Source organism: Dama dama, chromosome 24, assembly GCF_033118175.1.
Source record: "Dama dama isolate Ldn47 chromosome 24, ASM3311817v1, whole genome shotgun sequence".
Lineage (NCBI taxonomy): Eukaryota > Metazoa > Chordata > Mammalia > Artiodactyla > Cervidae > Dama > Dama dama.
The window spans coordinates 54,518,276-54,533,119 of record NC_083704.1 but is presented as its reverse complement, the minus strand read 5'-3'; the positions used below and the strand labels follow the sequence as shown (position 1 = coordinate 54,533,119).

Genomic DNA, 14,844 nt, shown 5'->3' with positions numbered 1-14,844 from the left:
GCTGGTGCCTTGAAAGTGTGGAGCTGAGGCCTTGCTGCAGGCTTATCTCTCTCAAGGCTGCAAGAGCAATGCTGTCCTGACTGGGGGAGAGGGGGACAAGTCTCCATGCCTTAACAGTGGGTGGGGGCGGGCAGTTAGGGGAAGGGTGCTGGTGTAGCAGGGAGCCCTGGAGTGGGGCTAGGGCCTGGGCAATGGGACAGGCGGAATGGGCAACAGCAGAAGCCATCGTGGCTGCTGCATGTCTGGGTTTTCAACCTACCCTTCTTGGTTCCATCTGAAAGTCCCCAGGGCCCTGTAATCTGGATGTGGGCCTGGCCTGCCCTTCCTGTTCTCTGGAGCCTTTTCGCCGACCCAACCCCTTTCCAGCCTCAGGGCCTTTGCATGGGCTGTTCACTCTGCCAAAACTCTCTTCCCCCAACCGCTTCTGGTGCTTCTGGCGGCACAGTTCCCATCTGACAACATCCCAGCAAAAATGTCACCTCCTGGGGTGGCCTCCCTTATCTCCCTCTTCATCTATCTAGAGCTGTCCTCCAATCCCTCAGAGCAGCCTGTCTTTTCCTTTCATAGCATTTACCACAAAGTGTACTTAAATATTCATTTGTTCATTTACTGATTTAAGGGCCAGTGGTCACCACTGAGTCCCCTGTGCCCAGCAGCCAGGCACGCAGCAGACACCTCATAAATACTGCATCAAGGATCCCTGCACTGGCTCCCCCTGAGAAGCCAGAGACCAATATGCCTTGCAGTCCTCCTGTGCCCCTGAAAGTGAAGGGGCCAGGACACGGCAGAGACCAGCCCAGAAGCAGCTTGGGGTAACTGCCAGCGCTATGCAGGTCCAAGCCCCAAGGCCCGCCTGGGGCTGAGGTCACGTGGGCCTCGGTGGCTCTGAGAGGGGCCGGGGCCGCCCCGGGCTCCTGTGCACTGTTGGGGACGGTGACTGTTCTGAGGGCGTGATTGCCTTGTCAGGGGCACCAGGGCCCACGTTCACGTAGGCCACGGGCAGCTGCACGTAGTGGTCCCCTCGCAGCGCGGCTACCACGAGTGCCACTTCCCCTGCTAGCTCTCCGAAGGTGGGTCGTGCCGTGGGGTCTGCCGCCCAGCAGTGCTGCATCACAGTGTACCTACCGGGGAGAGGAAAACATTAGGGGTACGGTGCACCCCCACCCAGAGCTTCTGGGCTACCCACCTGCGGTTAGCCCCCTGGCAGGCCACAGCGGACAAGAGCGGGTGACATGGCTGATGCCTTGCCTCACCCAATTACAAGGAAGCTCCTATTATAACTGCCTGCCTTCCCACCCTGGCAGAGGTCGAATTGCCTCAGGGGTTGAGAGGCTAGGCTCCTGTGTCCTGTGACCTGGGCTCTGTGATCTTAACAAGTTCCTTAACCTCTCTGTGCCTCTGGATCCTTCTCTGATCACAGAGTTGTTGGGGCATAAAGTGAGAAGACTCCTATGAAGTTCAGAGCTTAGGGCCCAGCTCACAAGCTATCGCAGTTATCATCACAGGTCTTCCAGGAAGGAAGCTCAGGTCTGAGGAAATGGGGATTCAAAGCCCTGAGATTGTCAGGCAACTGGTTGGCATCATATGGGCTTTCCTGGTGGCTCAGGTTGTAAAGATTCTGTCCACAATGCAGGAGACCTTGGTTCGATCCCTGGGTCAGGAAGATACCCTGGAGAAGAGAATGGCAACCTACTCCAGTATTCTTGTATGGAGAATTTTATGGACAGAGGAGCCTGGTGGGCTACAGTCCACAGGGTTGCAAAGAGTCAGACATGACTGAGCAACTAACACTTTCACTTTTCTTTCACTTTCTTTGGCACCATGGATCCCAAGCAATTTCTTTGTGTTTGTCTGGTGGGTCCTAATACATGCCCCTTTATCTTGGAAATGTCATCCCTGCCCTAAATGATACTAAAAGTGCCCTACACATGATAATCTCATATAATTCTCAGACCTCTGCGGGAGGTACTGTGATCACTCTAACTCTACAGATGAGGAAACTGAAGCCCAGAGACAATGGACTTCCCCTGGTTTAGAGGATGGTGGCATGGCCCCCTTCATTCTCCCTGTGGTTGCTGATGGCTCTTGACTGAGGTCCCCTCTAGGAATTGCCCTAGGCAGAAAAGAAATGCCTCCTCCAGGCTCACACACCTTCCTCCTGGACAGCTGTAAGCAGTGACTGATGTATGTCTGGTGCAAAGACCCGGGCCTCTGGGTCTCAATTTCAGAAAACTCTGAAGGGCCATCCCAATTCCAGAGATCCCGGGGGATGGACAGCAGCCTCTTTTACATCTGCATCACAGCTCTACTTCTCTGCCTACCTAGTTCTGCTTCCCTTGCCCCCAACCTAGGAATCAACCACCTGCATGTAAATCTCCATCTCAGAGTCTGTTTCAGGGAGCCTGACCCGGAGGCAGAAGTTAATTTTCCTGACTTTGAAGCAGATGCATTGGTGAAATAAATAATGAAAAGCAAAAACAAGGCAGGCAGGGCTGTGAGGAAGGGTTACTCATACCCTTCTGGAACACAAGCTGAGTGAGACAGGAATCATTAGCCACCTTTACCTGTGACCTGGTTCTTCCCGTTCTAACCTCAAAGACCTGAGCATGGCTAAGGCATGCGTGCTGCTTATGAAGCTAAACCACCCAACAGGCATTGATGAAACACAGCTGCTGCCAGGCCTCCGGGAACAGGGAATCCGAAACTATATCCAATGAAAAACAATTTCTGATCTGGAGATGTGGAGGGGGCTTAGTGTGGGAGCTAATGGAACCTTTCCTTGAGGTTAAGTAAGTGGAAGCGATGAAAAACAGCCCCCCTTGGTGGGGATTGTGGGGAGAGGAGTGCTGGGAAATGAAATCACTGGCCTCAACCCAGACTCTGAGTTAAGAATGCTGTTACCATGGCAACCATGATCTCCTTCTAGCACCAAGCCCCGATGCTGGTGAAACCAGTCCACAAAGGAGGAAACTGAGGCTCAGAGAGGGTCCCTTTCTAGGTCGACCTGAGAACGAGTCAGAAAGCCAGGCAAGAACTCTGTCTCCAGCCCCCTCCTCCCCTTCTTGTCTCTAGGTCCCAGCTCCCTCCCCATCACCATGTCCATATACTCACAGAGAATCTGGGCAATACTCAGGCTGGGGCAGGCGCCGACCCTGGGCCAGGAAGCGAGTGAGGTCGAAAGGGTTGATGTGGGGGTATGGAGGGGCACCCCGCGTAAGCAGCTCCCATAACAGTACACCATAGGACCACTGTGGGAGGGGACAGGTGAAGGGACTCAACTTTCAGCTCAAATCTGGGGACAGGTGGACCCCTCCAGGTCTGCTCCTTCCCAGAGCCCGCTAGCTGGAAATGAGGGGCTCCACCCCAAATCGGAACTGTTCTTCTATACTTCACAAGCATCTTCGTTCTGTCCCCACTCATCACCCCTGAGCCTGCCCAGAGCTGGGGCTCGGCAAGGCCTGGATTGCCTGTGAAGAGCCACCTCTTGCCCTGATACCTGCCCAGAGATGGGCAAATGGGCTGCGGGCACCGCCCAACACAGGGTTCCCTGGGTTCATCAACATCCAGAGTTGAATGGGCAAGGCCAAGTGTTGTCTGAGGCTGGGTGGACTCTGGGGCAGGTGGGGCCTCACCACGTCGGACTTGGTGGTGAATCTGTAGGTCTGCAGGCTCTCCAGTGCCATCCACTTGACAGGCAGGCGAGCGTGGCGGTGCTGCTGGACACTGTAGTACTCCTTGTCCAGGACGTCACGGGCCAGACCAAAGTCAGCCACCTTGACCGTGAATGACTCATCCAGCCTGGGAGGGGAGGATCGCACTCAGGACTGGTCACCACCAGGCCCCGAACCCATCTATCTCAGGCCCTCACAGGGTTTCTGAGCCACAGCGTCCAACCCAAGCCTGCACTGGGCATACAGAAAAATGGAGGACCAGAGAGGGAAGGACATGTCCAGGGCTGTAGAGCAAGGAATGCAGCATGGGCCTTCCCTGGGGGCGCCTTCAGCTGCACGCCCTGGTGCTCCACCCCCTGGCTTCACTCTGGCCGCTCACATGCAGTTCCGAGCAGCCAGGTCCCGGTGCACAAACTTCTGCTCGGCCAGGTACTCCATGCCGTGGGCCACCTGCAGGCCGAAGCTGATGAGGTCCTTTACTGTGGGATTCTGGGGGTGGGTGGGGGACACAGGTGGGTCAGTAGGTGAGGGCAGAGCAGCTCCATGCCCAGCTGCTGCCCAAGCCCCCCCTCCTATCCACCCCCCAGAACCCAGGGTCAGCTAAGCACCAACTGACCCGCTGGGGTGAGCGGATGAACTGCAGCAGGTCTCCATGGCGCATGTAGGGCAGCAGCACGCGGGGCAGTCCTTCCGGGGGCAGCACAATGCCGATGAGTGCCAGCACGTTCGGGTGGTGCAGACGGCGCATGAGCAGCCCCTCTCGCAGGAAGGCCTCCACCTCCTGCACCTCTGTGATGCCTGCAGGGAGGCTGGAGTCAGGCCCAGGGTGGGGAACCCCTTGATAAGGGTCAGATGGGGAAATGGAGGAAACAAAAGTCTCCTGCTCAGGGTCACAGAGCCGAGTGATAGCATAGCAGGGATGAGGATCCTCCCAGCCTCTGTTCCACTTACGACTCAGGGACTTGATGGCACAGTGGATTCGATTCTGGGCCTCATCTGTGTATTCTCCATGGTAGACAACTCCAAAATGGCCTGATGAGGGAGAGATGGTGAGAGGGGCCCCAGGGCCCAGAGCTCGCACCACTCCCACCCACTGGCAACCAGACCTCAGAGCTCCAACTCGTGATGGCAAAGCCTCCCATACCCACTTAATCTGCACCAGAACCCACTGAAGACAGAGTTCCTATTTCACAGATGAGCAAATGGGGGCTCAGAGTCCTGCCCAACTGTCCCTCGAGCCCATGTCATCTCAGGACTCCATCTCTGCCCCCATTCCACCTGGTCTAGCACCCATACCTTTGCCAATGACTCGGTCAGCATGGGTGACCACCCTTTCATGGGGAATCAGTACATCCTTGACCTCAGCCAGGAGCACAGAGTCCAGGTCCCCAAGCTGGATGGATCCTTTCCGCAGCAGTGGGACACGGGACCCATCCCCGCTGTCTGAGGAGGATATTCTGTGGACCTGAGTGGAGGAATCCTGGCCAGTGATAGGAGGGGCTGTGGAGGAAGAGAGGGAATGAGGGGCTGGTGGAGCAGACAGTATGGTCCCACCTTCCAGCACCTCTAGCATCTCACCAAGGCCATTTCTGTAGTCAGAGCCTGAGCGGAGCAGAGGCAGAGGCATGGCTCCAGTGGTCCGGTCCAGGGAGGCCAAGTCTTCCAGGTTCCGAGAAAGAACTGTAGACAAATGCCTGCTGGTAGCCAGCCACTCCAAGGTCCCAGAGGCTGACCCAGACCCAGAGGTGTGGGCAGACCCCCAAGGCCTGGGCAGAGAGAGGATATAGGGGCTTGGAGACATCATAGTTTGGGGGTGAGGGCTGGGTGAGGATGGAAGTGTAGGGCTCACCTAGCTGCTTCCTCCGGCGGTAACCGAGGACCAGTATGGCAGCCAGCACAGCCACAAGCAGGAGCAGAGCCAGGAGGACCCCGAGGAGTGTGCTCTGGGGGACCCCTTCCAGACCTGGCCGCACTACCTTGCCCAGGGTGGAGCACCCACCATCCACGCAGACCTGGGGGGCATTAGGTGGTGGCTCAGGCCCAGCCTGTAGACCGCCCCCCCCCAACCCGTGTCTCCTGAGGAGGGCCAACAGAGCTGCCTACCTGCAGTGGAGCACCATTCTTGCCAAGTTGCAGGGAGGGGGGCAGGGGGCAGACCACCACATCCCCCCGCAGCTCGTGCTGGCAGCTCTTGCCACTCACAGTCACATTCATAGCCACGCAGTCGGCCACAGCACCCAGCCCGATGTACTGCAGAGACAGTCACGGGGGCTGGCCAGTGCACCCCCACCCCACGCTCCTTCGGCGAGGCTGCAGCCCTACCCCCTCCACTGTGCTTACCCCTCATCATCTACACTTACCTCAAACTTAATGGCATGCTCCTCAGGCTTCAGGGGGGCCAGGCCCTTGCTGGGTGGGTGGGGTGGAGGCAGGAAGCGAAAGCCAGGCAGTGTGAAGCCAGGGGCTCCATCCCCACGGACACTCAGGTTCCCTGTCACCCACCCTCGGCGGCCTCGGACCACGTATTCGGGCAAGCGGCACCTGTGTTGCTCCGGGAGCTGCCCCTCACACTGCAGGGCCCAGGTGAGAGCAGTAAGCCCGGCTATCCTACTTTGGCCACCCCGGCCCCCTGAACCCAGCGTGGGCTGGGGCTGGAACTCAGGGGACTGGTGTGGCCTTCCTCCCTCCTGGCAAGTGCCCACTCAGCAGCTGCCAGTGCCCGCTCACCCTGTTCTCCACTGCCCTGACCCCATCATGGAATGACAGCGTGAGGTGCCATGCTGAAGTCAGATGCTGACCACGGATGGTGACGTGGGAGCCGCTGTGAAGGAGAGCAGGGTGGTGGGCTTCGGGGTACTCTCTGAGGCTGGACCCCTCATCCTTCAGAGACCAGAGTGGGCGAGGAGGTGACACTTACGTATAGCCACATTTGGGGCTGATGCCCTGGACGATGGGGTCTTCCCGGTAGTGGAAGTTCCAAGAGCCAGGCACCTCGGCGCCCCCTACCTGCAGGCGAATGGGAACGCTGGCAGTAGCGGCCCCAGGGGGCGTGGTGCATAAAAGCTGCCCCTCGCTGACCCTGCAGAACAGGGGGATTGGGCTCAGGGGCACCTTCCAAGTGATGGCCAGGCCTGGCTCCTCCAGGGGCTGACAGACCCCTCCCAGTTCCTCTGTTGGTCATCTCCCCTCAATCTGCCCAAACTCCATGGTCTGTTTGAAGACAGGATGGTCCCAGTAAGGCCTCCAAGAAGTCAGGGAGGAGCAGAGTCCCTACAGCGCTGGCTGCAGCCAATGGACACTAAAATGGGCTCTCTCACCATCCTCAAACCACCTCTGGGCTGGAGGGAGCAACAGACACTTCTTCCTGGTCCGTTCCCTCCACTGAATGACTGAGCCCTCCTCCCCTACCCTGTCGGGGATCCAAGCCCTCCCTGGTGAGGGTTCCCCTATGTGCGACCCTGTCGCCTCCCATCCCCCTTCCCACTGGCTCTTACTGTTTCAGCAGGCACTCAGTCCCATTGACCAGCACAGCCTGGCTAGTGCCAATAGACAGGCCTCGGCCTTCAAGGGTGAGGCAGGTACCTCCTGCCCGAGGGCCAAAGAAGGGTCGGACTGCTGTCAGCACTGGCTCCTAAGAGGGCATGGAGGTGGCTTAGCTTGGAATAGGAGGCCCTCCCTTCCAAACCCTTCCCTGCCTGAACTGCCCACCTGCCCAAGGACACAGACAAGGCAAGGTGGCCTCACCATGAAAGAGAAGCCTCCTAGCATGGAAGTGCCATCTATCCGGAAGTGCCTGCCCAGTGGCATGTTGGTCACAGTGAGGCTGACGTTGGCAGGCCCGGCTACCTGCGTGCTCAAGGGCTCCAGCTCACACTCAAAATCCTCTATGAAGTCCTTCCGGGGCAGTCGGCTGGGACATCAAGGGAACTCAAGGTCGGCCAGGGGGATGGGTCACACAGGCCTAGTGGCCTGCCCACCACAAATCACAAGTCTCCTCTGAGCTTAAAGATAGCCTCTATCTTTAACCCATGCCTTAATCCTGGGTCAATAGGAACTGTTGGTGCAGGGACTAGTTTGGCCATAACTCAACAGACAGGTAAGACACATGCAGGCTCAGAAAGGGATAGAGATGTCACCCCAGACACAAAACAAGCAGAGCTACAGCAGCTTGCCCCACGCAAGCAGAGGACAGGATCTCACAGCAAAGGGGCTGCTTGGTTACCCACATCAGGGACAGAAACAGCAGGGACCAGGTCATACCTGAGGTCTGAGTTGCCTTTCGGTAACAGTCGGCAGGGACTTCGACCCACAGTGACCTGATGGGTGCCTTCAGGCACCAGACCAGCAGGGTACAGGTAAAAGTTGGAGCCACATAGGGTCAGCCTTGTGCTGCCCCTTAGGGGTCCACTGCGGGGATAGAACTGAAAGGGGGAGGAGAACATAGCCCGAGTCCCTCTATGGGTCAGGACTCTCAGGCCTGTCTGCTTCCCTCTAAGTTTTCTGCCATACTCCTTGCCTGCCACACACTCTAGGTCAAGCTTGCATGCTGGGTGCTAAGTCACTTCAGTCATGTATGACTCTGTGTGACCCTATGGACTATAGCCTACCAGGCTCCTCTGTCCATGGGATTCTCCAGGCAAGAATATTGGAGTGGGTTGCCACGCTCTCCTACAGGGGCTCTTCCCGACCCAGGGACTGAACCCTCATCTCTTGCATTGGCAGGTGGGTTCCTTACTGCTAGCGCCACCTGGGAATCCCTTCACTCTAGGTCAGCAGTCCCCAACGTTTTTTGGTACCAGGGACTGGTTTCACGAGAGACAATTTTTCCATGAACCAGGAAGAGGAGAGATGGTTTCGGGATGACTCAAGCACACTGTATTTATTGTGTACTTTATTTATAATCTAATGCTGCAGCTGATCTAACAGGAGGTACTGATCTGCAGCCCGGAGGTTGGGGACCCCTGTTCTAGGTCACATGCTAGTCCTCACTCAGTACTATTCTGTCTCAAAGTCTTTGAATGTGGCCTCCTTATAGCTACTTGGGACATCCCAGACCTGAGGAGGATCATGGTTAAGACTTGCTGACTCCCACCCCAGGCCCAGCAGGTCCCATCCCTTAACTGTGCCCTGCCGGGCAAGCCATACCTCAGTAAGCTCGGGTGGGCAATAGTCCTGTTGCCAGGAGCCAGGACACTCCTTCTGCCGGCCACACTTGCCCCCACACCATCCACAGCCCATGAAACGCTGTGCCCGCAGGCAGCGCCCACAGGTGAGGAAGTGGCGGCAGCCAGGGCCCCGGATCGGTACCTGGAAGACCTTGGACAGACAGGTATCTCAGGGGTGGCTGAAGGGGGAGGCTCAGCCCCCTAGAACCCCTGGTCCTACTGTCAGTCAGGGTGGTGAGACCTGTGTGTCAGTGCATCCCTGGATTCGATCAGGAGCCTGTGCTCCCAACAGCCCAGCCCCAGGCCCTACCCTGCCCACCTTACCTGGTCCCCAGAGGCAAAGAGCAGGTGGTCCCCAAGGCGTCTGACACCCCGATGCACGGGCTGACCATTGGTGCCCAGTGAGAAGTTGGACACGTACAGCAAGTAGTTGAGAGACCTGGCCAGCTCCACCTGGGACAGGTTGGCCATGAGCAAAACAGGGACAGGGATCCGGGGACGAGAGGCCGCAGAGACGAGGGACCCACCTGCAGGATGCGCCCGTCGGCTGTGCCCATGTGGGCCACTGTGACGTTGTCAAGGCGGGTCACGTACAGTGCCGTGACCTCCACTGGTCCCAACAGCCCGTTGAATAGGTCCACCCGTAAGAGGCTGTTGCTGACGAGCAGAGGGAAGTGGCGGCAGCTGATGTTGGGGCTGGAGGCCCCCAGACCAGGCTGGGGAAGGTCAAAGAAGGAGTCAGGGCTCATCTCCACGTGTTGAACCCTCTGGACCTCTGTCAGGGACCACAGTGGCCTAAACTCCCACCCCTTACCTGGCCTGGCTGGAGAAGGCCCCAGACCTGCCAGGCACCCCACCCTCCACCATGGGGCTCTCAGATGTAGCCAGGCCAGGGAAGAAGGCCAAGGCCAGAAGCCTGGCTCCCCCGCCCGGCGCCTGGCCCTTCCCTGCCACAGCCATTCTGGTAACGTGTTATGGAGCCTTCCAGAGACAACCCCATTCTGTTCTCACTACCACGTTGTGGAGTTGGCTTCTCTCATCACTCCCATTTTACAGATAAGGAAACGGGCTCAGAGAGGTCTGCCCACCTGTCAAAGGCCTTTGTCACCTCCCAGGAGAGGAGCCGGGTTGACAGTCCTGAGTTCCTGACCAGAGTCCTCTCCCGCCCCCTGCTGGTCCTGCCCCATATTTCAACAAACCCTGTCACCTCTTGAGGCTTCAATGTCTCCACCTGCTTAAGGAGCTGAACTCTGAGATTAATTGGGCGGCAAGGGCTTGGTAACATGGTCCTTCTCCCTGAGATGCCAAAGATCTTCCGGCACCTCCAGCCGCTACCTGTATCTCCTCTGAGGTACAGGAGGGATAAACCAGGGCCTGAAGGCCTGGGTGCCAGGAGACACTAATTTCTCCCCTGCTTTTAGCAGGAAGGTGTTTGGGGGACACCCAGTGCCCCAGGTCAGGGTTGTGGAAGCTTCTGGGAAACCAGAAGTGAGGGTATGGATGCAAGGGTATTGGAGCTGGATGCAAGGTGCAGGCAAGGCTCTATAGCCCTCGTAGCTTGGGATCCTCCCTTGCCAGGCCTAAGGGTCCTCCTCCTGACAGGAGGCCCCTGTCTGACAATGTGTGCTTAACCCAGTCCTGAGACCCCAGTACTGATTGTAGTCTTAGAGCAAGAGCTCAGCATATAGCTGGGCCCTGAAACTCCACGCACTGGATCTATAGCATGGGTGGGTGAGGACTAGGAGTCTGTCCCAACTGGAGGTGAGTAAAAGTCCTGATCTGAGCAGGAAGCCAGCCAGATGTTTTCTGTATGACTCAGGGACAGGTGGGGCTGTGTGCTGGAAAAGAGGTCCTACCCTAGTCAGAGGCCCTACCCTATCTGTGTGCCCCTGGGCTCCAGGGCCTTAGCTCTGGATTTTTAGGCTTGTCTGGGGGCCCCGGCCTCCTGAAAACACTGAAGTGTCTAGTATCCCATAGAGGAGGGTGACTCCACCAGACTCAAACCCCACCTGAGCCCATGGAGGGCAGGGACCAGCTCTGAGGCCCTCAGGCTTCGTGAGGGCAGCCATAAGGAACACAGAGTGGCTTTCCTCCTAGAGGCTATGTGCCCAGTCACTGGGCAAACACGGGACAGGCTGGTTCACACACTGCCTGGGGGCCTGGCCAGACTGTGGGCAGGGCTGGAGATTAGCCCTTTCGAGTCTCGTACTGCCAAGTGGTGCCGGGTGTCTTCTGATCTCTTGACCCCTAGCCAAGTCAGAGAGAGGTCCTGAATCCCCAGAGAGGAGGAGAGGAGGTCAGTGAGGGTTCCCTAAGCCCAGACTAGGGATTCCCACCCCTAGGGCCTTCTCAACTCAGATGGAGTCAGCTGGAGGAGGAAGCTGAAGATCCCACCCTTTGTTGTGTGTGAAGTCTCCTCCCACCACTGGGGCATCAATCAGAGCAAAAGGAGACAGCAAAGAATGTCACAGCAAGGCCAGAGCCACAGGGTAGAGAACGACTCTGAGACCAGTGACTACGGGTCAGTTCCCTGAAAGGCCAAGTACTTGTCCAAGGCCATCCCTTCATTCATTCACCCATTTTCCTTGGTTTAATCTCTTCTAAGTAGGGTGGGACTGTTTCAGTGGCCTCAAGAAGGCAGTTTTAGGTTTGTCCTCAGGGCAAAAGCATTTTAAGGACCATCCTCTGTCTCTGTTCCAGCTCCCTAACACCATGGCTGAAAGGAACGTGTGCAGGGTCTGCGGGAGAAGCACGTAGTTCAGCCTAGGCTGGGAGACCTCCTTCCTGGGATGAGAAGGGCCCCAACTATAGTGAAAGAAAGCCTGGGACTCTTGCATGGTGAACCAATCCAGCCAGCCCCTCCTAGGCCTTTACTCATAAACAGATGTTTATAGTTGCTTGCACAAGACCGGGGTGAGTCTCCTGGAATCCACTAGAGCCAGGCTGCCTACCCACTATGTCCTGATTCCTCCCCCAGTCACCCCACGGAGAGCAATCAGTGTTGAGTGGGTCCATAAAGCCTAGGACAGGCAGGCTCCCTGACAAGCCCCCAACTTCCAAGGCCCAGAAGGATCTATGGAACAGGGGTGGAGGGGGGCATTCTCTGACAACTCCTGCCCCACCCTCTTGGGAAAGCAAAGCAAAACAAGCATTCCCACAGGGAAAGCGAAACTGTGTTGGTAAGTAGATGTGAGTCTGGGTGAATTTGTGAGTATCTGCCTGTGGATCAGGGGTGAGGGGCTGCTTTTTGTGTGTGTCCCTAAGTGTATAAACTGGGGACAGGTAGAAAGGGACAACCACCATTGTACCCAGAGTTTAGAAGTGTGCCTGGCAGAGAGACAGTTATGATGCAATCCAATTTTCCCATAACCAGGGAAATTACCCAAAAAAGCAAGAGGCCATGATAAGCGAGAGGGTGAAACAGGAAAAGGGTTTAGCAACAGCATCTAGCCTAGCCAGGAGATGAGATTTCAGTATGGTGTTTGACTGACTCCCCCTAAGAAACTGGGTGGAAGAGAAAGCTTCTCCCTGCCTGCCTTCCCCCTCCCAGACCCTCCCAGCGGTGGATGGGAAGTGAACACGCACTGCTCACAAGAGAGAGCTGCTTCCTTCTGCTTACCGCATCCGGGCAAAAACTGGGCAACTGGAAGAAGTCCAGCCCTCGCCGGAGGCCGGGAGGGACGGGAGGCTCACAACAGTGCTCTACGCCCTGCTCGATGAGAGTGTCCAGCAGGTGGATGGGGAACGCACAGACCACAGAGTTGGGATCTGCATCTGGGCTGCTGTCTCTGCTAGCTGAGAAGACCCCGAAGAGCACTTCCTGGCCCTCAGGGATGCTCAGCTCAGCGGCCAGATGGCCGCCCACTGGAGCCGTGTGGGCCGCCTGCAGCACCGGGTAGGGCTGCCCGCCCTCATGGGCCGTGCGTCGCCGGCGTTTAGGGGCGAAATGGCAGTCAAGGACCAGCTCTCGGTAGTCGCCCAGGTCGGTCTCGACAGCGCTGAGCCGTGCCAGGCGCGTGTGCAAGGCGCCAGGAGCGGCTGCCACGTCGGTGGGCTGTACGGTCAGGAAATAGACGAAGGCTCCGACGTGGAAACTGTACACGTATTCGATGCGGTAGGAATCGAGGTACTCGGGCAGCACCGAGAGCGCTGCGAAGCCTGCTGCGAATCCTGAACCGTCGGCCTTGAGCCGCCGGATGGACACCGAGTGTGGGCTGAAGCTGGCGGCCACCGCCGAATCCAGTGAGGACGCCACGTACAAATAGGATGCCTGGCCCTGCTCAACCACGGTCACGAGGGTGCCCAGGGGGCTGGCCACACAGTCGGGACAGTCCTCTGGCCTATTGTGCTCTGAGAAAAGACAGACCGGTGGCGCCAGGTGCAGGGTTGTCCCGCCTGGCTCTAGCTCATGCAGGAAGCAGCGGCCACGAAGGCTGGAGCCACAGCTGATCAGTGCGGGAAGAGCCGGTTCCAACACCAGAACCTGCGCATCTGTGTCTCCCGGCGGGCCGTGGGGGGCTGGGCCACAGGCCGCACACGTCTGGCAGCCAGGGGCCCCAGCAGGGCCGGTGGCCAGGCTCTCAACTGGCTTCAGATCAGGTCCAAGCACATGCAGGCGATTGCGTGTGGCCACGAACACCGCACTCCCTTCCCTGCCGCCCTCGTAGGTTGCAACGGCTTGTACCGGACCGCCAGCGGAGAAGCTGGGCACCGAATACTCCACAGCAAAGTCGCGGGAAGCAGCATACGGGATGCGCCGGCACTGCCAGGACCCGCCAGTCTCGGGCACCGCCGGCAGCGCCGGCAGCAGCAGCAGCAGTAAGAGGAAAGGTTGCAACAGCGGCGGGTGGGGCTCCATCGAGGCCCAGGTAGGGCCCGGTGGAGGTTCCCGCAGACCCGGGCCTGGCTGGGAGCAGACTCGAAGTCTGGGTTGGGACCCGCGTCGAGGGTATCGATCCTGGGAGCCCCGGGGCAGCTGACCCCACCAGGACTCCTGAGATGCCCACCGCCCTCTCCTGCCCACAGGGTCCGAGCGCCTGGCGCGGGCGGACACACGCAGGCAGAGAGGCCGCCTCACCTGTTGCTCTTGTTGCCGCTCCCAGCCGGAGATTAGAGCAAAGTCTGTCGGAGCTCCCCGGGCGCGGCGGACGGGACCAGGGCGTGGGGGCGGGGCTGTGGGCGGGGCCTGCTGGCTGGCTGGCTGGCCTAGCCCAGCCCCTCTGCCTGGCCGACTCTCCCCGCCCTCGGAAGCCTGGGTCCTACACCTACGCTTGGGCCCCTTTTCCTCAGTGGCCTGTGGGTGAGTGGGTGTGGAATGGCCCAGAGAGACGTTTAACATCTGAGCTGTCCTGTCCCGCCCCCCGACGATCTACTGGGCGGAAGTGGGAGGGATTGCCCCAGCGGGTTTGAGGACCATTTGGTATCCTTCTTCTCTCGGCTCCAGGATACAGCAACATCCTCAGACACTCGTTCCTGGTCAGGGCCCAGGGGACCCTCCTTGTGGGGATCAGAAGCCAGGAATGTGTGGAGAACCACAAGGGAGGTGTGAGGAGACCCCAGGAGTTGCACTACCCTCTGTGAAAGTGTTATTGAGTCGTGTCCGACTCTACGACTGTAGCGTGCCAGGCTTCTCCGTCTGTGGGATTCTCCAGGCAAGTATACTGGAGTGGGTTGCCATTCCCTTCTGGGACTATCCCTCTGTGGACCTGCTCTGGGCTGACTGCAACAGGATGGTGGTCAGAGGCTACTGCCTTGCATCCGGCCTGCCTAGGGCAGTGGGAGTTATAAGATGGGGCACACCCTGTTGGCTGGATCTTAGAGTCAGAGGAGAAACAACTTACATGGAGGCCCAGCCCTAGCTCTGGTCTGTCTACTACTGCCTTAGTAGGTGGCAGCTGTAGGGATGGGGACAACAGAACACAAAGTGCTGGCCTTCCTTCCTGGTTCTGTTCCAGCACCTCCCTGAAATGCGGGAAACATGGGCTTTGGCTTTCAGGGCACCTCTAACC

The 14,844-nt window shown here is 58.2% G+C and overlaps 1 protein-coding gene across 1 annotated transcript; it reads right to left on the bottom strand.

Annotated features, from left to right (window-relative positions):
• Positions 1-590: 590 nt before the first annotated feature.
• Positions 591-13,989, bottom strand: MST1R (macrophage stimulating 1 receptor). The gene is made up of 20 exons (XM_061128561.1): positions 12,456-13,989; positions 9,364-9,552; positions 9,161-9,289; positions 8,817-8,987; positions 7,932-8,092; positions 7,416-7,581; positions 7,166-7,302; positions 6,589-6,750; positions 6,399-6,492; positions 6,032-6,241; positions 5,775-5,921; positions 5,521-5,683; positions 5,250-5,351; positions 4,968-5,171; positions 4,623-4,703; positions 4,288-4,469; positions 4,051-4,160; positions 3,633-3,798; positions 3,112-3,248; positions 591-1,121 (listed from the first exon to the last, which is right to left on the bottom strand). Exons 1-20 carry the CDS (start codon positions 13,692-13,694, stop codon positions 866-868), a joined length of 4,206 nt encoding a protein of 1,401 aa, XP_060984544.1. The 5' UTR covers positions 13,695-13,989; the 3' UTR covers positions 591-865.
• Positions 13,990-14,844: the final 855 nt, after the last annotated feature.

Bases quoted from the DNA above. Each gene is read 5' to 3' on its own strand.
- MST1R (XM_061128561.1), bottom strand. From the start codon at position 13,694: ATGGAGCCCCACCCGCCGCTGTTGCAACCTTTCCTCTTACTGCTGCTG. The intron at 4,161-4,287 runs GTCAGTTGGTGC...ACCCACCCCCAG, and splicing joins TCATCCGCTCACCCCAGCGG to AATCCCACAGTAAAGGACCT. The intron at 1,122-3,111 runs GTGAGTATATGG...TCTCCCCGGTAG, and splicing joins GAGTATTGCCCAGATTCTCT to GTACACTGTGATGCAGCACT.